The sequence below is a fragment of the Nematolebias whitei genome, chromosome 15, assembly GCF_014905685.2.
Source record: "Nematolebias whitei isolate Nwh7 chromosome 15, NemWhi1, whole genome shotgun sequence".
NCBI classification, from domain to species: Eukaryota; Metazoa; Chordata; class Actinopteri; order Cyprinodontiformes; family Rivulidae; genus Nematolebias; species Nematolebias whitei.
The window spans coordinates 15,635,599-15,660,973 of NC_056512.1; the positions used below are offsets into that span (position 1 = coordinate 15,635,599).

General features: G+C 41.1%; 1 protein-coding gene across 1 annotated transcript in view; it reads left to right on the plus strand.

Annotated features, from left to right (window-relative positions):
* The window catches only part of LOC119421976 (histone acetyltransferase KAT7), a 30,299-nt gene extending 12,699 nt beyond the window's left edge, over positions 1–17,600 (plus strand). Inside the window, exons 4-13 of the mRNA XM_037689332.1 lie at positions 710–796; positions 3,289–3,387; positions 3,463–3,573; positions 4,154–4,345; positions 6,542–6,631; positions 6,728–6,868; positions 9,774–9,867; positions 9,959–10,105; positions 16,988–17,094; positions 17,191–17,600. Coding sequence (XP_037545260.1) covers positions 710–796; positions 3,289–3,387; positions 3,463–3,573; positions 4,154–4,345; positions 6,542–6,631; positions 6,728–6,868; positions 9,774–9,867; positions 9,959–10,105; positions 16,988–17,094; positions 17,191–17,289 — 1,167 coding nt within the window. The 3' untranslated portion in view covers positions 17,290–17,600. The remainder of the gene's footprint in view (positions 1–709; positions 797–3,288; positions 3,388–3,462; positions 3,574–4,153; positions 4,346–6,541; positions 6,632–6,727; positions 6,869–9,773; positions 9,868–9,958; positions 10,106–16,987; positions 17,095–17,190) is intronic.
* Positions 17,601–25,375: the final 7,775 nt, after the last annotated feature.

Here is a 25,375-nt window from a genome sequence, read left to right on the forward strand (position 1 = left end):
ACATGAAACAGATCAGCAGCAACATTGAAACAGATCAGCAGCAACATGATGTGATTTTTCACAGTGATTATTCTGGTTAGAGATTCATGAGTCTAACAGCCTCAGGGTAGAAGCTGTTCCTCAGTCTAGTGGTTCTAGACTTAATGCTCCTCAACCTCCTTCCTGAGGGGAGCGGGGAAATAAATGTGTGTGCTGGGTGAGTGGGGTCCTTCATGATGCAGGTGGCCCTCTTCCTGCATCTGGAGGTGTAGATGTCTGTGATGGTGGGGAGACTGACTCCAACAGTCTTCTGTGCAGCCTTCACCACTCTCTGCAAAGCTTTTCTTTCTGCAGCTGTGCAGCCTCCATGCCACACATTGATGCTGGAGCACAGGATGCTCTCCACTGCACACCTGTAGAAGGAGGTGAGGACTGAGCTTCCAGACCAGCTCGCCTCAGCCGTCTGAGGAAGTAGAGTCTCTGATGAGCTTTCTTGATCAGGCTGGTGGTGTTGTTGCTCCAGCTGAGGTTGTCATTCAGGTGCACACCCAAGTACTTGTAGCTGGAGACCACTTCCACTTGTGATATTAGTAGAATCTGTCTTCCTGTGTGACGGCACAATAAAGTGAAGGCAAAATGTGACTAGTGGAGCTGCTGAAACACAGAGGAGGTTGCTGTGATGTTTGCGCTGCAGGGCTGTTTCAGAGTCGTTGTGTTGATGTTTCGACAGGGCAAAGTTACGACGCGCGACAAACAGGCCGAGGAGCGGGCGCTGTCGCACCGGCAGGATGAAAACAGGCACTCTACAAGAAACCAGGTAACAAACACACACACATTTATGATAGATGCAAAGTGACACACAGTGACCTGCGAGCGTTTTGTTTTTGTTAGCTGAAGGAGATGAATTTTTATTTTTTTTATTTTTAACCAGGATGGTCAGATATGTGTGAGACCACGCTGCTGTTTGTCAGTGTAGCAGGGTCAGGGTGAAAGTGATGAAGAACTATTGTAGGTTTGGTGACAGAAACAGTGATGATGTAACTGTTGAGCTCAGCTGACAGAGGAAATCCTCATGAACCCTCAGAGAATTTATGAAAATCACCTTAGAAACAGAATCAAAGACGTTCATTTTGTGTAAACTCTTAATTTCACATGTACCACAGCTCTTCTTCTGGACATCTGAAAACAACGTAAAACATATTAATGAATAAATGCCACAAAATAAACAACTAAAATAAGAGTCATAATTTAATAAATATTACCAGTCATTATTGTAAAAGACAAAGAGGAGATATATGGATGCAGTTAGAGAGGACGTGGAGGTAGTTGGAGTGAGGACAGAGGATGCAGAGGACAGAGATGGAGGAGGATGACTCGCTGTGGAGACCCTGAAGAGGGAGAAGAAGAAGAAGATCAGTCATTATTATATTTTGTCCTTAGTTATATATTTCAAATACTACAGGTGTTTAGTCATGAAGAGCAGACCCCTTCTCTTCATTTCTTACGGTGAACAGCTGTTGTCCTGGCTGCACTTCCTGCAGTTTATTTATTTAATTTTATTCGACCTTTATTTAGACAGGTGAATCCCATTGAGCCTCGAGGACGCATTTACAAGAGAGACCTGAAAAAGCTGTGTTGTTTTCTCTTTTGAGACACCTACAGGTCTGGAGGAGAACTGCAGCAGCGCTGGTGTAAACAGCAACAAACACTCTGAAGCTGTGCTCAAAGCAAAGTGGACCAATTACCATTCCATTAGTTTTATTATTTATAACAGAAAATGCATTTAACTGCTCACTGCTAAGACACTAAAAGAAAATGAAACATCTGCTGCTGGCAAATTTATTCATTTTGCACTGATCCTCATTTTTGTGTGTTATTAATTGTCCATCCATCCATCCATCCATTTTCTTTACCCGCTTATTCCATTTTGGGTCACGGGGGTCGCTGGTGCCCATGTTCAGCAATCACTGTGCGAGGGGCGGGGTACGCCCTGGACGGGTCGCAAGTCCATCACAGGGCCACATAGAGACAAACGAGACAAACAACCATTCACTCTCTCACTCACACCTAGGGACAATTTACAGTTACCAATCAGCCTAACATGCATGTTTTTGGTCTGTGGGAGGAAACCGGAGTACCCGGAGAAAACCCACGCATGCACGGAGAGAACATGCAAACTCCACCCAGAAAGGCCCCCGGACCGGGGTTTGAACCAGGGACCTGCTCGCTGAGAGGCAGCAGCTCTACCAGTTGCGCCACCGTGCTGCTGTTATTAATTGTGAGCAAGGATTTATGAAAGTGTTCTGCAACTTTTACCACGCCCCCCTCCCTCCCCCCTTGGGTCATTTTGACCCAAGGACAGCAGGAAGGTGAAAACATAACCTGTTTGTTAGTGGACATTTTTTATTTTGTAGTAAGAGTTTCTGTAATTGACATACCATCATTTTTGGACTATCGAGCGCATCTGAATATAAGCCACGCCCACTAAATTTAAAAAGAAAAAAATATTGTACATATATAGGCCACACTTGTCTATAAGCTGTGGGTGTCGAGTTGTAACAAGATATTTACGCTAGCTGCATGACTAGAATGTCAACGACCAGTGTTTCAACTTTAATTAAGCAAAGTAGCAGCCGACAGGGATCACTGACGGAACTGTTCCAAGGTATTACTGCGTATGAACATAATTCAAAACAGCACGTGGAAATAACTCGAGCAATAACGTAGTTCATAGCAAAACACATGATGCCCATTAATATAGTGACCAAGCCTGGGTTTATGGTTTTGGTAAACACAATGGATAAGTGGTACAAAATGTCCTCGTGCACACATTTTAGCCAAGATGCTATCCTGGAGCTACACATAAAATACAGAAACAGAGTTACAGCAGAGCTGAAAACAACTGAAGCAGATTTATTGCTTGTGTCCATTGAACAGTACATGAGAAGAAGACACTGAAAAATAATCGCATATTAAATCGCAATATTGAGGTTAAAAAAAAAATCACAATTAGAATATTTTCCAAAATTGTTCAGCCGTCGTATCAGTTTTTGCTGCTGATGTACCGTTAACGAATCAGATCTTTGGTATTTTATCTAGACACGTATCAGCCTCAGAGCAGAGACGCACAGCCCTGCTCTGTAAACTGTTTAATCATTTTATGTCCTCTTACATAAAACACTGGACTTCAACGAGGATGGACTTTCTTTTGTCCGTAACTGTAAGATATCGTTCGTAAGAGACTGAAAGCTTGGAAGTTTCTTCCACGTCAGTGTTTGTGTTTGTGTTTGTGTGTGGGTGGTCTCTCAGGCCCCTACAGATCGTCAGCAGCGCTACAAGGAGAAGGTGAGCGAGCTGAGGAGGAAGAGGAACTCTGGTCTCAATAAGGAGCAGAAGGAAAAGTGTGTGGTAAGCATCTGAGAAGGTCGCTCTCTGCCTCTTACTCCGTTTTACAAGCCTCTCGCCTGTTTGTCTGTTTTCCAGGAACATCGTGAAAGCCACGGGACGAGCCGGGAGCCTCTGCTGGAGAACATCACCAGCGACTACGACCTCGAGCTGTTCAGGAAAGCGCAGGCACGTGCCTCGGATGACCTTGTAAGAGAGAGAACTCATCATCACCTCCCTCTCTTACACTTTTTGGCTTTGCTTTGCTTTTTGCCCCCACCCTCTTCCTCCCTCCTTTTTCTGTCTTACCGCTCTTCTTCTCTCTTTTCAGTCTGCAAATCCTCGTCCGCAGCCACAGGAGGAGTCTGAGATAGTTTTGGTAGTTTGGACGTTCACATCGTGTCGTTCTGTTCAGTTCTGAGACGATTCTTATGGCTCAGCCACACATTCAAATACCTTCGGTTTCATAATGAAACATTATATCTCAACAGAATTATTGTAACTTGTTATATTTTTATCTGAAAGGAGCTTAAAATCTTTGTACGTGTTCCTCGCTCCCACAGAAAAATGTCTCCTTCCATATGAAGTTTCTTATTAGTGTTTCATTTTCCTTTTTCTTCCTCCACCTTTTTAGTTTTCGCCCGGTTCTTTACACTGTTGCTGTTTGGCTGACCCAAACGTCTTCTGTTAATAACTGAAGACCCCCCCTTCTTTCCCCTGTCACCCATCCACCTGCTTGCTTGTCCCCTCTTCTTGCTCTGTCCGTGCTTCGTCTCCCTTGTCTCTGCAGGAGAAGCTTCGCCTGTCCGGCCAGGTGTCGGAGGGCAGCAACATGATAAAGACCATCGTGTTTGGGCGTTTTGAGCTGGACACCTGGTACCACTCTCCGTACCCCGAGGAGTACGCCCGCCTGGGGAGACTCTACATGTGCGAGTTCTGCCTCAAGTACATAAAGAGTCAGACCATTCTGCGCAGACACATGGTACGCTGCTTTCTGGAGTCATTGTGCCGATTAAGTGAGGAGTTCTGTGGGATTTTCAGTTCTCCACAACTTTTTATGGGACCTGTCTGGAGAGCTCCTTGTCCATCACAGTTAGCTGGTAGCCCTCACTACAGTGGTGCCTTGAAGTTTGTAAATCTTTATAATTGTCTATATTTCTGCATCAGTCTGATCTAAACCATCATCAGATCTTCACACAAGTCCTAAATGTAGATCAAGATAACCCAGTTAAACAAATGAGACAAAAATATTATACTTGATCATTTATTTATTGAGGAGAATGATCCAATATTACATATTGGTGATGGTAAAAGTATGTGAACCTTTGCTTTCATTATCTAGTGTGGACCCCACCCCCCCACACACACACACACACACACACACACCGGCATCAGTAACTACAGCTAAATGTTCCAGTACCTGTTGATCAGTCCTTGGAGGAACTTTAGTCCATTCCTCTACAGAACAGCTTCAACTCTGGATGTTGGTGGTTTCCTCACTTTAACTGCTGCTTCAGGTTCTTCCACAACATCTGGACTGGATTAAGGTCAAGACTTTGACTTGGTCATTCCAAAACATGAACTTTATTCTTCTTGAACCATTCTTCAGTAGAACCACTTGTGTGCTGAGGGTCATTGTCTCGCTGCATGACCCACCTTCTCTTGAGATCCAGTTCATGGACAGATGTTCTGACATTTCCCTCCATAATCCTCTGATATAATTCAGAATTCATTGTTCCATCATCTGGGCCAGATGCAGCAAAACAGACCCAAACCATGATACTACCACCACCATGTTTCACAGATGGATCAGGTTCTTCTGCAGGAATGCAGTTTTCATTTCTCCAAACAGAACTCTTTTCATTTAAACCAAAAAGTTCTACTTTGGTCTCATCGTCCACAAAACATTCTTCCATCAGTCTTCTGGTTTGTCCACGTGATCTTTAACAAACTGCAGATGAGCAGCCATGTTCTTGTTGAAGAGCAGTGGTTTCTCCTTCAACTCTGCCATGAACCATTAATGTTCAGAGTTCTCCTGATGGTGGACTCATGAACATCAACATCAGTCAATGTGAGAGAGACCTTCAGGTGTTAGAAGTTACCCCGGGCTCCTTTGTGACCTCACAGACTCTTCCACACCTTGGACTGATCTTTGTTGGTCCACCACTCCTGGGGAGGTAACAATGGTCTTGATGTTCCTCCATTTGTCCAAATCTGTCTGACTGTGGATTGTTGGAGTCCAAACTCTTTACAGATGTTTTGTAACTTTTTCCAGCTGATGAGCATCAACAACTGTTTTTCTGAGCTCCTCAGAAATCTCCTTTGTTCCTCCATGATCCACTTCCACAAACATGTTGAGAAGATCTGACGTTGATGGATCCTGTTCTTTAAATCTAACAGGGTCCACTCACACCTGATCATCATCACTGATTGAAAACACCTGACTCTAATCTCACCTTCAGATTAACTGATAATCCTAGAGGTTCACATATTTTTACCATCACAAATATGTGATATTGGATCATTCTCATCAATAAATAAATGATCAATTATAATATTTTGTCTCATTTGTTAAACTGGGTTCTCTTGATCTACTTTTAGGACGTGTGTGAAAATCTGAAGATGTTTTGGGTCAGATTGATGCAGAAATATAGAAAATTATAGAGTTCACAAACTTCAAGGCACCACTGTATTTGTGTTTTGAGTAACCAGTTTGTAAAAATCACAACTTGTTTTTGTGTGCACGGCTTGCAGTCTATGTCGTGCACATTATTAACTCACCCACTTGCACCTACGTCGTACCTTCACAGTTTGTACCCACGTTCGTAATCTTCATTTAATCTGTCTGTGAAAGTGTTAGAAACGAAGGTGGGCAGATTTGGACCAGGTTTGTTAACAATTATTATTTAGAACAGAAGTGGTTAAACTTGGTCATTCACATGTTTTCTTTTACAAAATATACCTGTGCTTCAGAACGTCACTTCCTTTGTTCCTTCAGCTTTGCAGTCCCACTCCTCATACCAGTTTAGATTCACTGAAGTACTCTAACAGCTGATTATAGATTATTGAATCCAATATGTATCCCTTCAGAATTACTGCTACATGAAACTACAAGTTTATTGTTGGTCAGAGTTTGACCTCTGACCTTTCTGCTGCTTTCTTGTCGTCTCTAATGAAGGCCAAGTGTGTGTGGAAGCACCCCCCAGGGGATGAGATCTACAGGAAGGGAAACATCTCAGTCTTTGAGGTGGATGGAAAGAAGAACAAGGTGAGCATCTTCTCCAGTCTTTTCTTTTACCGTACTTGTAAACATTTACAGATGCATTAGACGCCGTTGTTTTTCTTTGTTGTTCGACTCTTTCAGATTTATTGTCAGAATCTGTGTCTGCTTGCAAAACTCTTCCTGGACCACAAGACGTTGTATTATGACGTAGAGCCGTTCCTCTTCTACGTCATGACCGAAGCTGACAACACAGGATGCCACCTGGTCGGATACTTCTCCAAGGTAACACCAGGGGCCACATCCAGAGGACTCTGAGTTTAGTGTCCCCCTCCCTTGAAGGGCAGCAGTGATGTCTGTCTGTGTGCTCTTGTGTCTGTTTCGTAACAAAATATTTCATAATCAACTGGGTAACTTTAAGGAAGCTGACAGAAAGTAGTCATGGGACTTCAAGCTTCAGCTGATTGACTTTTGGAGTTAGAACAACTCAAGATGGCCACCACAACAAAATGAGCGTAAAACAACAAAACACAAGAATGTCTAGATTGATAAGTTTTATAAGATTTGGTGTGGTAGTAGCTGATACTGACCCCCAACATAAAGTCTGAACACTAACAGAATTTAGTTTGACATTTTACCACTAACTTTTAGCTGTCAATCCTGTCTGTTAGCAAAATATTTCATAAACCACTGACAGATTTTTAATATTTCAGGAAAAGCATTATTGGATGTAAAGCTACAACTGGTTTTAAAGCCGACCCAATTTAAGATGGTTGCCATAACCAGCTGATCTTAGAAACCTACAAAAAGTCTGCATTTCACTCCTAAACCAAGTCATTCACAACACATCGTCCATGTGCCACACAAGAGCTTTGCCTGCAGCGTTAACGTTACCTGTTGTTTGTCTGTTAGCAAAATATCTCATGAACCACTGAATAGATTTGAATGAAACATTCAGCGTAATCCTTGGACGTACATCTACAACTTATTAAGTCAGTCCAATTCAAGATGGCCACCACAGCTAACGGACATTATCCAACACAAAGCTGATGGATGTAGAGCTAAAGTTTGCTGTGGTAGTAGCTGAGAGTCACTCACCACATGCTCCGAGCGCGACAGTTCACATTAATGCATGTGATTTTGTTTTTGTTTGTTCAAGTTTGACCTAAACTCCATCAATTCTCCACAGAAGATGGTGTTGGTCTGAAACTCTGGTATGAAAGACGAACGGCCTTTTATTTTTTAAATAGTAAATTTAGAGTTAGTAAATGGGCTGTAATGTTACAACTGAAGAACTATATTTCTGTCACGGTCAGAACACGGCAGCTGACGGGATGTCTGTCATTTTAAGTATATTTTTTATTGTTCACTAGTCCCTCATACTGTTGTTGGAAACAAAAGTTCACATTCTGCAGATAATTATTGCAGGTAAAACCACAAATGAAGAAAGTTTAGACAGCACAGTTATTTGTAGGTCTAACTGTTAACTGTCAGTTATTGTTTGTTTAATAGTCCTTATTATTTTCTAAGTCATCTGGTCAGATTTCAAAATGTGTAAGACGCACAGTATAATTCTGTTTGTTTAATCCACCACATGAAGTTCATCTCTGTGTTGATGTGCCTGTGAGCAAGATGAGCACCATGGATGTTATCTGGCTGTATAACTGCAGATCCATCCATCCATCCAGCCATTATCTTTACCCGTTTATTCCATTTTGGGTCACGGGGGTCGCTGGTGCCCATGTCCAGCAATCACTGTGCGAGGGGCGGGGTACACCCTGGACGGGTCGCAAGTCCATCACAGGGCCACATAGAGACAAACGAGACAAACAACCATTCACTCTCTCACTCACACCTAGGGACAATTTAGAGTTACCAATCAGTCTAACATGCATGTTTATGGTCTGTGGGAGGAAACCGGAGTACCTGGAGAAAACCCACGCATGCACGGAGAGAACATGCAAACTCCACCCAGAAAGGCCCCTGGACCGGGGTTTGAATCAAGGACCTGCTTGCTGAGAGGCAGCAGCTCTACCAGTTGCGCCACCGTGCTGCCCATCCATTATCTTTACCCGCTTATTCCATTTTGGGTTAACTGCAGATCATCATGGTAAATATAAAATATCCAGATGTTCAGTCCAAACTTATTTCTGAAGCATAAATTAAAATAAACACAGTGGGGGTTTGTACAGATTTTAAAAACATAAGAATTATCCATTATCTTTTACCCGCTTACTCCTTTTCGGGTCACGGGGGTCACTGGTGTCCGTATTCATCAAACACTGTACGAGAGGTGGGGGACACCCTGGACATGTCTCCAGTCCATCACAGAGACACAAAGAGACAAACAACCATTCACTCTCTCACTCACACCTAGAGACAATTTAGAGTTACCAATCAGTCTAACATGCATGTTTTTGGTGTGTGGGAGGAAACTGGAGTACCCGGAGAAAACCCACATATGTATGGAGAGAACATGTCGTTTCCACCCAGGAAGCCTCCAGCCAGGATTTGATCCACGACCTTCTCGTTGAGAGGCAACAGCTCTACCAACTGAGCCACCGTGCCGCCCGAGATCAGTTATGTTAAAGAAAAATGGCCTGACGAGTTCAGAGTGTTTTTGCTTAAGATACACGTCCGTACAACAAACCCATATTATCTGATCACTTTGAACAATTTTCTGCTTGAAGATGAATCCATTCTAGAGCTGTCATTTCTAACTTGACGGCCAGACCTGAAAATTCTGGACAGGCTGGGCCAAAATAATGTGCTGGATGGGCGGGCCGGGTCGGTGTCGGGCGTTTGATTGCGTCAGCGGATGCGCACGGCTGACGAGCCAATGTGGATCAGCAGACGCACGCGGCCATTTGACCGCGCGCTGACCGGCCGGTTGAAAGGGGTTAAAAAAAAAAAAAAAAAGTCCAGATGGATCACTGCCAGCGACCCACCTGAAGCTTAACTGGACTCAGCCGCTGCGTCAGCAAACGTGCGCAGCGCAATTTGGATCATTAGTCGCGCGAGCGTCTGCTGACCCATTAATAACTATAACATTATAATAACTATAATATTATAATAACTATAATAATCTCACCGTATCCCGGTACAATGATAATAAAGCTTATTCTGATTCTGATAATCTTACACTCTAACATTGAGGCTTAAAATATCTAGTTTTTGTGTCTGTGCTCAGGAGAAGAACTCGTTCTTGAACTACAACGTGTCCTGCATCCTCACCATGCCACAGTACATGAGGCAGGGCTACGGCAAGATGCTCATCGACTTCAGTCAGTGCACGCACTCATCATGCTCTCACTGGTCAATACTGCAGTGTGTTGACTGAAGATAAACATAAAGCTGTTTATGCCGCACGACCAGGTTACCTGCTGTCCAAGGTGGAGGAGAAGGTGGGTTCTCCTGAGCGACCCCTGTCTGATTTAGGACTAATCAGCTACAGAAGTTACTGGAAAGATGTTCTGCTGCGCTACCTGAATAATTTCCAGGGCAAGGAGATCTCCATCAAAGGTCAGAATTTATTTACACTTGTTCAAATGCACGAGAAACACCACGTCAACATTTTACAGCTAAATGCACACATGCTGCTTGGAAACATCTAAAACTCTTTGTTTGAAAGCAACAAAGATCTGCTCCCTCGTGAAACAACATGAAACTCTTTTTTTTTTTTTTTAAGAAGCAATTGTGTATTTCATGTACAGGTCTCGCTGTTGCACAACTTTTGTTGGGGAACTGTTAATTTAATGTACACGGCCATGACATTTTTGTAATTATTGAGAAAGGGGACAAGATTTTCTTCTTCCTGCTCCCTCTTCACTCGTGTAAATAAGTGGTGTCAGAGAATGTGTTTGTAAACTGATGATCAATTTTTTGAATTAATTGATTGATTGATTGATTGATTGAAACTCAAACTTTAAACATAAACGTAGCTGGATTGAGATGATTAATCTGCACTGGATCTGCCAGCAGTATTCAATGGCAAGAATCAGTCTACAGTAGAGATGAGGATAAAATTCTATACTTAGCCACGAGGAAAAGGAAGAGCCAGTTTATAGTTGCTTATCTGGGCCCTTGGCATTGGCGTAAGAAACATTTGTAATGTTACAATACAATACAATACAACTTTATTTATAGAGCACTTTAAAACAACACTGTTGACCAAAGTGCTGTACACTAGGACATACAAAAACATAAAAACCCCACACGTTAAAAATGTGAAATAAAATAAAGATAACAAATAAAATAAAACAAATAACTTAGAGTCATTAAAACCAACATTTCAAACTGAAGTAAAAGCCAAAGAGAAAAGATGTGTCTTCAGAGAAGACTTAAAAACAGAAAGTGAGCCAGCTTGTCTGACATGCAGAGGCAGCTCGTTCCACAGTTTAGGGGCAGCGACTGAGAACGCTCGGTCACCTCTCAGTTTCCTGTTGGACCTTGGGACGACCAGCAGCAGCTGATCTGCTGACCTGAGAGAGCGAGAAGGAGTGTACAGCTGGAGCAGGTCGGACAGATACTGTGGGGCGAGACCATGAAGACATTTGGGGGGACACACTGGTGGGGGGGCTGGGGTTCCTTCCTCAGAAAATTTTTGAATAAAGCAGATGCAACTTCCTGCATTCTGGTGTATTTTAACAGGTTGTTAAGCATCTAGTTTACCTACATAAGTAACGCTTAATTCAATAACTATTTTCGAGAGCAACAAGAAGTAGCCTGACCAACAGCTCTCCTTGTGTGAATAGATCACACTCCTCTTCTCTCAAGCATCCCATCCCCCCACCTCGGTCGACAATTGCCAGCTCGAACATAGTGCTAAGCTAGCGGCGCACAATACAGGCACGCTAGATAAGATACTACAGACGTAGCGCTCCGCTTCTCTCACACATCCTATCCCCCCACTCCGGTCAACAACTGCCCATACTAACGTAGTGCTAAGCTAGTGCACAACACAAAGGTGTCTTCCCTTCCTCCCCCTGCCCCATCATGTGACCTCGGGGAAACACTGCATGTGGTGAGTTCTTGTAGGTAACCAGGAAAACCCGCAGTGGACTTTTAGTGGTTTGAGTATTTTCTTGTTAATCAAGTGGAATGGATTTGTTCATGAAGAAATAGAAACAGTGCTGGGTGAACTAATGTTTCATGGTAAATGTGTGTGTGTGTGTGTGTGGGGGGGGGGGGGGGTGGGGGGTGTCCAAACAAATACTTTTTAAATATGAAGGGGGACACATCCCCTTCACATTTAAATTATTGCGATGCCTATGGCCCATGGGAAATTCAAGACTCTGAGAGAAAATTCTCAAATTTCCTTCTGCTCCGCTGTTTTCTCCAGTTCTTTCAGGAAGTCACAGAGATGTTCCCAAGCATCCTGGGAGGTTCTGTATTTCTTCCAGAGTCCTGAGTCCATCTTGAGACTTATTTTCATTGTGATATTGCCACAAAAAACAGCTCCTGTTTAAGTTGCCTCTGATTTGTTACAAATCATCACCCAAAGATGTGAGCTTTTAATAATGAAGCTGTCATGGAAAAATGGATTCACAAACGATCGGTTGGAGACTTCATCAAATTTAAGATTACAGATAGTCAATGCATTACAAGGACAGAAACTCCAATGGTCGCTCTTCCCCAGTTCTGATCTGTTTTCCCACCTCCTGGAATGAAAAAAAGTTTGTTTTCTAGAAACTCTTCATGGGCCTGCCTCTCCCCTTTGCGTTATCGGAACCAACAAACATGACACACAGCTGCATGTACGCAGACGGAGCTGCTGGAGGTAAACGTTTCTCAAGAATTCTTGGTGGGGACGTGGGTGAGGGCGGGATAGGGGGCTTGGCCAGCTGCTACTGTGCCAGTGATACAGCCACCTATTATTATCCACCTGAAAAGGGTCTGGCTCTTCCTTCAACTTGGATTCAGCCCAAACCACAATGTGTACCCCCACAAATGTTACACCAGCTCGGCACCGTGATGTGTGCTATTATATTTTTATTGGTGTTTTGAGTTACCATGGCGATGTAATTTGCAAACAAAGATGCCATTTTTCTTATAGAGATCAGCCATTTTTAGCAATATTAAGCTAAAATTTGGTGTGGTGGTAGCTGTGAGCAATGCCCCATAAATACTGAATTAAAAAATTGTTCAAAATGTACACCAAAGCTAAATTTACGTGGCTTTAACTCAGCTATTTTTACAAACACAGAGGTGAAATTTGGTGTGGTGATAGCTGAGAATGTTCCCCAACACATGCTGAATCCACATCAAAAATCCAAGATGGCCACCATAGCTTAAAAGAAAAAAATACTACAAGTCATTGATTATTTTGCCATATTGAGCTGAAATTTGGTGTGGTGAACCCCAACACATAGTACTGTCAAATCAACATTTTAAAATGGCCGCCACTTGGCAGTCCCCAGCAAAAATCCACCTGGAACGTTCTAGTTTTATTTTCTCTTCTTTCAGCTGCTTCGTCAGGGGTCACCACAGCAAACTAACTTACACGAAGACTTGGCAATTGTTTTTAGACCAGATGACCTTCCTGACACAACCACAGACCACCAAGCTACCACAGCCCTCTGTGTGGAGTGGAGAGCTGCTATCTTGGAAGGGAAGTTTGAGATTGTCATCATTGTATGTTCGCATATAATGGCAAAATTAGTCTCTGTATTTAACCCATCATACCTGGGATGCACCCAGGTGGAGCAGTGGGCAGCTATGTACGCACCCAGGGAGCAGTTAAGGAGGTGTCTTGCTCAGAGACACTACTTTTTCCATTCATTCAACCTTTAAACAGATAAGTCACATTGAGCTTCGAAGACTAAATTACAAGTGAGACCTGTTTGGACAGACGATACAAAGTGGTGAAAAATGACACATAGGGTTTGAAGACAAAAAAATTTCCTAACACACTTTTAACCTCTGGTTGACGGTCAGAGCATCAAGTTTACAAAACTTCCAGGTGGGTTGAGATAAGATGGCCTGTCAAGGCCAGTCAGGGAGCCAAATTCAGATAAACATGATTGTTTTCGGGACGGGCAGAACTTTAATGACATCTAGTCTGTGTCAGTCCACTCGGTTTCAAAACATCCAAATTAAATGGCCACACCAATGGAACGTGCCTGAGAATAATCCCCGAGATCTGATCCATTCTGCCAAAAGCATTTGAGTCTGGGTGCTTGAGGCACAAACCAAGCCATCATATAAGGCAGGCAGCCTTACCAGGTCCAGATTTGCTGCCGACCACTTCCTTGATTGTACAAACCGGATTCCAAAAAGTTGGGACACTAAACAAATTGTGAATAAAAACTGAATGCAATGATGTGGAGATGGCAAATGTCAATATTTTATTCGTAATATAACATAGATGACAGATCAAAAGTTTAATCTGAGTATATGTAACATTTTAAAGGAAAAATATGTTGATTCAAAATTTCACAGTGTCAACAAATCCCAAAAAAGTTGGGACAAGTAGCAATAAGTGGCTGGAAAAAGGAAATTGAGCATATAACGAACAGCTGGAAGACCAATTAAAACTAATTAGGTCAATTGACAACATGATTGGGTATAAAAAGAGCTTCTCAGAGTGTCAGTGTCTCTCAGAAGCCAAGATGGTAAGAGGATCACCAATTTCACCATTGTTGCACAGAAAAATAGTGCAGCAATACCAGAATGGTGTTACCCAGCATAAAATAGCAAAGACTTTAAAGTTATCATCATCAACCATGCATAACATCCTCAAAAGATTCAGAGAATCTGGAACAATCGCTGTGCGTAAGGGTCAAGGCCGTAAAACTCTACTGGATGCTCGTGATCTCCGGGCTCTTAAACGTCACTGCACCTCAAACTGTCAAGGAAATAACAGAATGGGCTCAGGAATACTTCCAGAAAGTATTGTCAGTGAACACAATCCGCCGTGCCATCCGCCGTTGCCAGCTGAAACTCTACAGTGCAAAGAGGAAGCCATTTCTAAGCAAGCTCCACAAGCTCAGACGTTTGCACTGGGCCAGAGGTCATTTAAAATGGAGTGTGGCAAAATGGAAGACTGTTCTGTGGTCAGATGAGTCACGATTTGAAGTTCTTTATGGAACACTGGGACGCCATGTCATCCGGGCCAGAGAGGACAAGGATAGCCCAAGTTGTTATCAACGCTCCGTTCAGAAGCCTGCATCACTGATGGTATGGGGTTGCATGAGCGCTTGTGGCATGGGCAGCTTGCATGTCTGGAAAGGCACCATTAATGCAGAGAACTATGTTCAGGTTCTAGAACAACATATGCTCCCATCTAGACGTCATCTCTTTCAGGGAAGACCCTGCATTTTTCAACACGATAATGCCAGACCACATTCTGCAGCAATCACAACATCATGGCTACGTAGGAGAAAGATCCGGGTACTGAAATGACCAGCCTGCAGTCCAGATCTTTCATCTTCACCATAGAGAACATTTGGCACATCATAAAGAGGAAGGTGCGACAAAGAAAGCCCAAGACGATTGAACAGTTAGAGGCCTGTATTAGACATGAATGGGAGAGCATTCCTATTTCTAAACTTGAGAAACTGGTCTCTGTCCCCAGACGTCTGTTGAGTGTTGTAAGAAGAAGGGGGGATGCCACACAGTGGTAAAAATGGACTTGTCCCAACTTTTTTGGGATTTGTTGATGCCATGAAATTTGGAAACAACAGATTTTTCCCTTAAAATGATACATTCTCTCAGTTTAAACTTTTGATCTGTGATTTGTGTTCTATTCTGAATTTATATACATATGTATATATATATATATATATATATATATATACACATATATTTACACACATTTACACATATTTATACACAAACCGGATTAAGCATATTTTTTCCTTTCTTTTTTGTCCTTACAAATAAAATTGTCTAAAGCACCAGATAATAGTTTGTCACCAAAGACAAGAGTGAAACCTCAACATAATGACAAAACAGTGAATACTCTGTTCACTCACATTTGTTTCATTGTCTTTCTCTGCGGTGTGTAGCTGTGTGTTTTAATGATGAGAAATGAAGTAAACAGATCCATTGGGATTTTAAAACTTTATTGTGGTAAATGGTGTTTGCTTATTCCATCCAATGGCCTTACATCTGTAAGAAGTTCTAATTATTAATCTATTTTATTTAAAAAGGGGAAAAACTGAGTTATAAAACTGTGATGGTCTTATTTATCACTTGAGCTCACTTTTGATAATGGTCAGCTGGTTACTGAAAGAGCTGTCAAATTTGGTTTTATTATGGTTTAGTTCTTAAAAGATCCTTAACTCGGACTGAAAATAAAATCTGAGTCAGTGTTTGTCATAACAATCCTTCTTTGTCTGAGTAATTAAATGTCCTCTCAAACATTTACAATTATTTTCATATATTTTTACTGGACATTTGATATTTTTAAGCCTCATGTGACTCTTCAAGCTCTTGTTTCTCTTTTACCACAAGGTCAATCAGTAACCAAATCCATATTTAATATAAAATAGAAAAGTAGATCAGGTTATATTGAGACCATTCAGCTTTGGAAAGCTGCTTTTATGTGCAGCTCCACTTTAGTCTCCTAATTTAAGTAATTGTTTCATTTCATTGGCACAGTGATAAGACAGGTATTTTGTAATGTACTCCAGAACATTAAATCATCTACATTAGGGCATTCGTAATAACTCAGTCGCAGGGTGTAAAATATGCTCATGTCAGACTCGGTCTCTGGACAGGGCAAGAGTATTTCATTCAATACTGCTTGTATGAAACAGTAGTAGTCCCTCGTTTATTGTGGGGGATCCTTACCCTGAAGACCTGCGATAAGTGAAAAACTGCAAAGTAGGAATAGTAGTACAAGTAGTAAGTAGTAGTTTATTGTAGTGTTTATATATTAAGGTGTTTTAAACCCTTCCCACACTCTTGCAATATTCTAAACAGCATTTCTAAACTCTAAATGCACTAAAAGAGCACAGACTGTCATAATTTCAACTCCCTGCCTCCGCTGCTCTCTGCAAGCATTCTTGGCCACGCCCACTTCTCCGCTCTGCACTGAGAACAGCTGATCAGCTGCAGCAGGAAGTTTATCCTGCAGCAGTAAGGGCTGCACGGAGCAGGTGCAGGTGGAAGCTTTTTCTGCGGCTCTGGGCTGCACAAATGAGCAGCAGGTGCTAAATAATTTAAAATAATTTATTTTAAATAAAAAATCCCATGCCTATTGTGTGTCATGTGCAATCTTATTTTGAAAAACCGGGATAGAGCGAGTCTGCGATAAACTAACCGCAAAGTAGCGCGGGACTGCTGTAGGTTTTTCACTTATCGCGGAGCTTCAGGGTACAGCTCCCCTCCGATAGACTACTGTACTGCATTGACATGATTTGGTGAAGTAAGGTCCTTCTAACTCTTCTGTCGTTGCAGAGATCAGCCAGGAGACGGCGGTAAACCCAGTAGATATTGTCAGCACACTGCAGTCCCTACAGATGCTCAAATACTGGAAAGGAAAGCACTTGGTTCTAAAGAGACAGGTGAGGAACATGACCAGATTTTTCTTCTAGATTTACCTTCATGTCTTCCTCTCTTGCCGTGCTGGTAACTAACCAATATTCATTTGAATCCTGAAGGACCTTATTGACGACTGGAAAGCCAAGGAGACCAAACGTGGTAATGGAAAGACCATCGACCCCACAGCCTTAAAATGGACCCCTCCTAAAGGGACATAGAGGAGCTTCCTGCACACCCCCAAAACACACATGCACAGACCTTCCTCCGTACACTGGCATTGACCCTGAGTCCAAACCTTCTCAGCTGCAGCAATGTTACTGACAAGCATAATTAACTGTTTTATATCTTTTTGGGTTCAAACAGTCACTGAGTTCACTCAAAACAGATAAACACAATTTAATCTCACCCACATGGCGCCTGTGTTGGATGTAATACTTTGTTTGGTCTTTGATAGATAGGAGTATAAAACCAAAAATGAATAGTTAATTCATGTAAAGGAAGTTAATGCTACAGCTGAGTGTTTAAATAGGGACAATACGACCCCCACAACAAAAGTAAAAAATATATTCAGTCTGTTGTACTTGTTCTCTTCAAAGGACGGTAACAAAAGCATTTATATAAAAATCATCGTGTCTGTTAAAAATATGAATTTTTGAGTAATTATTGCTCCGGTGTTTGTGTACATTTTGAGTTACCACAGCTGAACACATTCACTTGTTTTGGTTTTATTACTGAACACTAAGGGATCTAGAAACTAATAAACTGAACATGTTTTGTTTTTTACTCCTTTCAGACTGCAGAAATTCTAGCACATGGTACGACTAAAATTAGAAGGGAACAGCACACAATGCTGCTGCTCTGACATTTATTATTAAACTGTAATGGAGGTACCATAAAGGTACAGTAATGGTGCGTTGTGCACATGTGGCATATTTAACAAGGGGCGGCAGACACACTCGCTAATCCAATCTGTAACAGACGGCATCGAACCGGAGCTGCATTTTACTCTGTAGCCGAGACAATGGACACAGCGCAGGTCTGCGATGATTGCTTCATCGTGCACATTGTGGCAGACACTAACCAGCTTTCTTGTGATTAAACTGGACCCGGCCTGAACATTCAGTTACTAAGAATAACTCGTTCTTGACGAGTTGTTCATCTTAAAATCTGCTGAAAAAAGTAAATTTTATTCTTGCGTCGCACAAGTTGTTGCACACGTTTTAAAAGAACTGTATTCTTTACCTTACGAGTTATGCACAGGAAATCTTGGATGGCTCAGTTCCCAGATGTGCGCCAAAGCAATAGTTCAGCCATTTTTAATTACAGTTTTGTGGAAAGGTTAGTTTTATGTTCCCTGTTGTAGCTTTTTGAGCAGAGTTTAGATCTGACTAGATTGCATCTAAGACCAAAGTGGATCGCTGCCATCTTAAAACAGCTTCAAAACTTTCACAGTGTCTCATGTGAATGCTTTGTTTAAACCTTGACACCGCCGTCATTGCATTAAACCGTAACTCCTTCAAAAATATGATGAGACACCTGCAGGAAGTGCCCCCGTCTCGGGGCTTAATTTGTAAACTGATCCATGCCAGAACGCAAATAGTGGGCTTCTCCAGAAAATTTTGAATAAAGTAGATGCCATTTCCTGCATTTTGGTGTATTTTAACGAGTTGTTAAACATCTACGTTTACCTACATTTGTGAACACTTGATTCATTTAGAGAGCAGCAACAGCAGCTCTCTCCTTGTGTGAATAGAGCAGCTCCGCTTCTGTCAAACAGTTCGGCACTCCCCACCACCACCACTTGCTCGCATCTGTTCCAATCTCCATTAACACTGCCTTCAGGTGCTTCAATTCTCAGTTGTCCAACTAAGGTCAGCGAGAAACCTTTTTTTAATGAAAGTAAATTGGACTGTCTTTTTTACCTTTTGATCGCTGTTATTTTGACAAATTAGCGCCGTGGTTTTGATACGTGATGTGAATAATACACATCAAACGTTTTTCTCGTTGTATTTTTAATAATCAAAATTTTATTAATAACCCACTTAAACTAACTGATTTGCAACTTAGTTATGCTGTTTAATTATATTTTGACTTTTTTAATAAAAATGCGTGATGACTTTGGACTTTTAGGGGTGAAGATTTTTTAATGCTTATTGAAGAGTCCGGCAGATCGTATGTGATATTAAGAAGCTTGTAAGTGGCTGTTGTGTTTAAAATTAGTGTTTATGTAATTATTTTTAGTTACATAAACAAAATAAGTTTTATTTTTTCCAGGCAGTCATATTTGTTCATAAATTTATTATTAGTAAGCCTGAGCGTTACCAGATCCAAGCAAACGGTTTCGTAACGCACCCTGTCAAAATAAGGGAGTTCCCAGATCCTGTTCCGGCAAGATCCGGCTCAAATTAAGCCCCGCCCAGTCTGCTCCGGAGGGTCTACAGCTACCTGCTGCTGCTTCCTTTTGTGCTTTCAATTGACAGCAGAATTCATTGTAAATCAAGATGTCGTGCAAAAATGACAGCAGTGTAAAGGTTTATAAAGTAGCGTTTGCATGATTGCTATGACATTTTTGGCAATTGGCTTGTCAGTACAGTCAGAACTAAACTCCTTGTCCAAACTGAGGTTGTGCAAAGATTATCTATAACCTGTACATCCTCTCACATCAAATAAGCTGACATATCCCTTAAAGTCCAAATAGTAAACAATCCTGCTGAACAAATGGACACCCACCTAATGTACAACCATCAGTACATCTTTGCTTTTCCTCCTGCACGTTTAGATGTGTACTGTGTATGCACATCACGCATCGTTTCAACCACCGCTTTAAAGAGTTGTCTGGAAAAGATGTGGACATTTAATAAGAGGTAGATGGACTCAGCTCAAATCATCACACTCGTTCTCAAACTGCTTTCTGAGAAGAAATGGCTCCAGAACAGAGTCTGTTTGAACCCAAAACAAATGATCCCCTCAGCTTTTCTCTAATGCAACCAAGTATTTAAGTCCAGGTTTGAGGACAGTTAGCCAAGAAGCTATAGCTGCCACTGGCTGTTTGGACCATGCAGGACGACCTAGCTGGATATTTGTGTGTGTTCACCTGTTTCCTGTCATTTTTTTTTACTCTTTTATCTGTGATACAATACATACACTTTGTTTTGGTAAATTGTAGCTGTTTGGCGTGTACAAGGTTATAAATGTTGTTTTTTTCTTATTGGCGGATGATCATTTGATTGGCTGTGTGCGTCTGTGCTCGAGCCAGTGGATGATTTTAATGAAACACTCAGAAAGTCATCGTTGAATGTAAACTTACAGATTATAAACTTTTTTAGTCAACACAAATAAGGATGGCCACATCTAATCAGCCTTAGCAAATACAAATGGCTAAAACAGTCCATTTTACTGATACTGAGCTCAAATTTGGAGCGGCAGTCATTGGGACTTATCTCCAGCACACACTCGATTGTGCGACATCTTCATTTAAACCTTTGTCACGCATGGCAACGAGTGGTATGACTCCCAAGTTCTCATTTCTGTTATACGTTTTCTACCTCTAAGGTTTTACTACTGTTAACAGCTATAACAGCGTTTCAAAGATTTAGTATTCCTCTTTTTATTGTCTAAACAAAAAATTACATGTAATTATGTTTGTTCAACAGGTGTGTATTTTTTAACTTGCTATTTATATTCTTTAAAATATATGCTAACTGTGTAGAAAAGGAAGGAATGTCTGTTTAGCGGGACTGGTTTCCTTGTGAACACATTTATCTAAGGCTTTTATGTAGATTTGGATGTGTTAAAAAGATCCAAGAGGGATCATTTTTTAGGTTTTCCCACCTAGTAAGCAATGACAAAAGTAATTTACATTTCAGAAGTTTATTTTCCACTACTGGAATTGACATGGGTGAGTCAAAATCGTGTCACTTTTGCACATTGGCATTCCTTGTTAGCATAATTGTCAGCCTGCTTTAACTAAATGAAAACATTTTTATTTTAATGACATTCTTCTTATTTATTGATGTAATTAGTTAAGATTTATCAAAACTGTAGTAAAATATTTTCGTAAATATGCTTAAAAAAATCAAGCTAAACTCTACTACAACCCAGATCACTAAAAACTATTGGGAAATAGCTTTCCTTGTTTTAGCGCTATTTTATCACTTCTGTTAAACAAAAAAGCAGCTGATTTTATCTTTTTTTTGTAAAAACAAAATAATATGTCTTAGTAAACCGAGGAGGTAATAGTTTGGAATCTTACATTTCAAACATAGCCAGGCTCATAGTTTTCCCGCCCTCACTGTTTTCCCGCCTTTTTTAGTTTTGAAGTAAGACAAGCTGGCCTAGCTGCTAGTTTATGTAGCTAACACTTTGGTTAGCTTAGTTTAGCTTCATATTAGCAAAGCTAACAAACTGCTGAATAGATAAAAAAATACATGACATCTTTCTGATTAAATTAAAACTTCAACTATGTGAAATTAATCCAAAATGTTTTTTTTCTCGCTCAGTGATACTTTAAAAACAAAGTTTTTGGTTTGCATTTTGAACATGGAGCCTTTTTTTTTAGAAACAGTTCAGATAAACTTGTGTTTTTCTTTTTTTGTTGTTGTTTTGGGGGGGTTGTGTGATGGCCTTTAAAATATGTAAGGTTAAATAGTTGTTTCTCTGCTTTTTATTTTATTTTTACTGTTACGTTAACCTTTCTATTCTCCACTGCTTTTTTATGTCTATATTTGTTTTAATCCTGTGGTTTCTGTGTTATTTAAGAATAACTAAATTTATAAAACCGGTAGCAGAGTCTTCTCTTTTGCCAAATCATAGCCCAACAAGAAAGTGCTCTTAATTTGTGAAGGATTTGGTGAAAAATCCATGAACACTCTTTTTCATTTTACACATGATGGAAGCTCTTGTTCCTGAGCGTGTGCTACACAAGATGTCTGCACCAGTTTCTGCCTGAGAATTACTTTACACGCTTCATTTAAGGCACAAACAGCCTCAAATATCCTCAGAACAAACTCACCTGAACAGAAAATAGATCTGAATCTAATAGTTTTATTGGCTGAAACGGGCTCAATAAAGTCTTAAATTACTTTAAATAGCCGCTCCTGTAACGTGTCGAGTAAACCTATGTTAAAATGCTCCAACGGGATTCTTTTGTCTGTTTTCACATCAGTATTTTTTGTGCTCATTTCATCATGTTCTGCCTTTCTTTAAGTTTTCTTGCCAATGGCAGCTATAGATGGTCAGCTTCAGAGCACTTTACTGGTTTTATTCACAAAGACTAACATTCTGTCAGCAGTAAGCTGTAGAGCTGCTACTTGATGAAACTACTCGCATTAAAGTAGCGCGGCGTCATTATGTAGCTCAGTTGTGCTTTTGCACTTGTTTCTTCCCCTAAAATAAACACAAATGCTGATACTGACGGACTAATGTGTTGTTTGTGAGTTGTTTGCGTTTACAACAAAGACTGGTTCAAACTTGGGCCTAAAATCTTTGTCTGGTTTAGTAGAAACAAGCTAAGAAATATGGAACACACAAAAACTACAAGGCAAGTTCAGACATTTTGAAGTGGGGTTATGTATATACAGTGAGGAAAATCAGTATTTGAACAGCTGCCAATCAGCAACAGTTCTGGCCCTCAAAGACCTGTTAGTCCTCCTCTATAACGTCCACCTCCACTCCACTGATTATTCTAAATTAGAAGCACCTGTTTGAGGTCGGTAGCTGCATAAAGACACCGGTCCACCCCACACAATCAGTAAGACTCCAACTACTAACATGGCTAAGACCAAAGAGCTGTCCAAAGACACCAGAGACTAAATTGTAGACCTCCACAAGGCTGGAAAGGGCTACGGGGCAATTTCCAAGCAGCTTGGTGAAAAAAGATCAACTGTTGGAGCAACTATTAGAAAATGGAAGAAGCTAAACATGACTGTCAATCTCCCTCATACTGGGGCTCCATGCAAGATCTCACCTCGTGGCGAATTAATGATCCTAAGAAAGGTGAGGACTCAGCCCAGAACTACACGGGAGGATCTGATCAATGACCTGAAGAGAGCTGGCACCACTGTTTCCATGGTTACTGTGGGTAATACACTAAGACGTCATAGTTTAAAATCATGCATGGCACGGAATGTTCCCCTGCTTAAATCAGCACAGGTCCAGGCCCGTCTGAAGTTTGTCCATGACCATTTGGATGATCCAGAGGAGTCATGGGAGAAAGTTATGTGGTCAGATGAGACCAAAATAGAACTTTTTGGTCTTAATTCCACTCGCCGTGTTTGGAGGACGAAGAATGATGAGTACCATCCCAAAAACACCATCCCTACTGTGAAGCATGGGGGTGGAAGCATCATGCTTTGAGGATGTTTCTCTGCTCATGGGACAGGACGACTGCACTGTATCAAGGAGAGGATGACCGGGGCTGTGTATTGAGAGATTTTGGGGAACAACCTCCTTCCCTCAGTTAGAACATTGAAGATGGGTCGAGGCTGGGTCTTCCAACATGACGATGACCTGAAGCACGCAGCCAGGAGAACCAAGGAGTGGCTCCGTAAGAAGCATATCAAGGTTCTGGAGTGGTCTAGTCAGTCTTCAGACCTAAACCCTCTAGAAAATATTTGGAGGGAGCTCAAACTCCGTGTTTCTCAGTGACAGCCCAGAAACCTGCTGATCTAGAGAAGATCTGTGGAGGAATGGACCAAAATCTCTGCTGCAGTAAACCTGGTGGAAAACTACAGGAAACATTTGACCTCTGTAACTGCAAACAAAGATACTGTACCAAATATTAACATTGATTTTCTGGACTGGACTATGCTACGACCTTCCCTTTAACTCAATGTCTTCACCGGCCTCATGTATAACGTCTTTATGTTGTTTTGCTGTGGTAGTTTTTTTGATGCCTCAATCCGTGTACTGTCTAGGACATGGTGTGAGAGATTGTTTTATACCTTCTCTCCTCATGTTTTCTTCCATTTTTTCATCTAAGCCTAAAAGTATTCTGAAAAGGATAAGAGGCCGCGCTCTTAAAGAGCAGCAGCTTTTTGCACTCCGCCCATCTTTCGAACGACTGTGAGGACACACTCTTGTCGTATCTCGGTGCAGTGATAATAAAGATTATTCTGATTCTGATACACTTGTAATATCGTACCTGGTAAAGATAACTCTTTGAACAACTTCAGTAAAAAAAAAAAAAAAAAAACTGTTTTGTTTTGACCAGACTGACGAGCTAACAAACCCAGCCCGGCCAGAGTGTTCCTGGTTTCAAAGTTCTGCAGCAGTTCATGAGAATACAGTTTTATAAACCTTCACACGGCCATCAGTTTGTCATTGCCCTGCTAATTACAGAGAATCTAACAGTTATTTGCAAGCACAAACCGCCCCAGTAGCAGCTAGCAGTAGCACTTCCAGCAAGAATTTCAACAGTTTTTCTGTTCGCTGCTCCCTTCTTTCTCTTTTATAAATTGTGTTTTCATTAAAGAAAGTCAAGGGTCAGATGAAGATGTTCCAAGTGTTACGTTTTGCCATCTTTGACTTGCAGAAAGGTAAAGTTACTGATGTACTGATCCGTGGAATCAGATCTAATTTAAATCAATTAAATTCAACAAAACAGAAAATGTTACGTGTTGAGGCTTATATGGGAAAAGACATGAGTGCATCTCAAAGTTTTACTCCGTAACTGATGGTTGAAAAATAAAAACAGTGTGTGAGACGTTATATTTGAGTAAAAATAAAATATTTAACAAAACGTATTTAAAAAGCGTCCCTTCACGCAGTGCGGTCCTCTTTATTCCAGTTCTGAGCAGTGAATAAAGAATGACCTGTAAATAAACGTGCACCAATGTTGCTAAGGATGTGAATAAACTGCATGTTGATGGTATTTTATTTATTTTATTTTTTGGCAATCAGATGAAAGTTTACTCCCCTAAATGCCACTTTATAGAATATAGAACACAATTTTATTAAAAAATGTTCATTTAACTAATATTGTTGCAAAATCAAAAATATTGCAGCTGAATGTTTTTCAGCTTGTCGTGACCAAATGAGTCGACAGGATGTGTCTCGTTATCGCCAGCCTTTTATTGTGGCAGGCCGTTGTGTTCGTTTGCTTGTCTGTTAGCAAAATATTTCGTGAACTAGTGGATGGACTTTAATGAAACTTTCAGAAAGAAATCAATGCATGTGCTTCTGCAGCTGGTTAACTTTTGGAATCGCTCCTTTTAAGATGGCCACCTCAGCTCACTGATTTTAGTCAACTCAAAAAAGGCTCTAACAGTCACTTTTACAGGTACTGAGCCTAAATTAGTTGTGGTA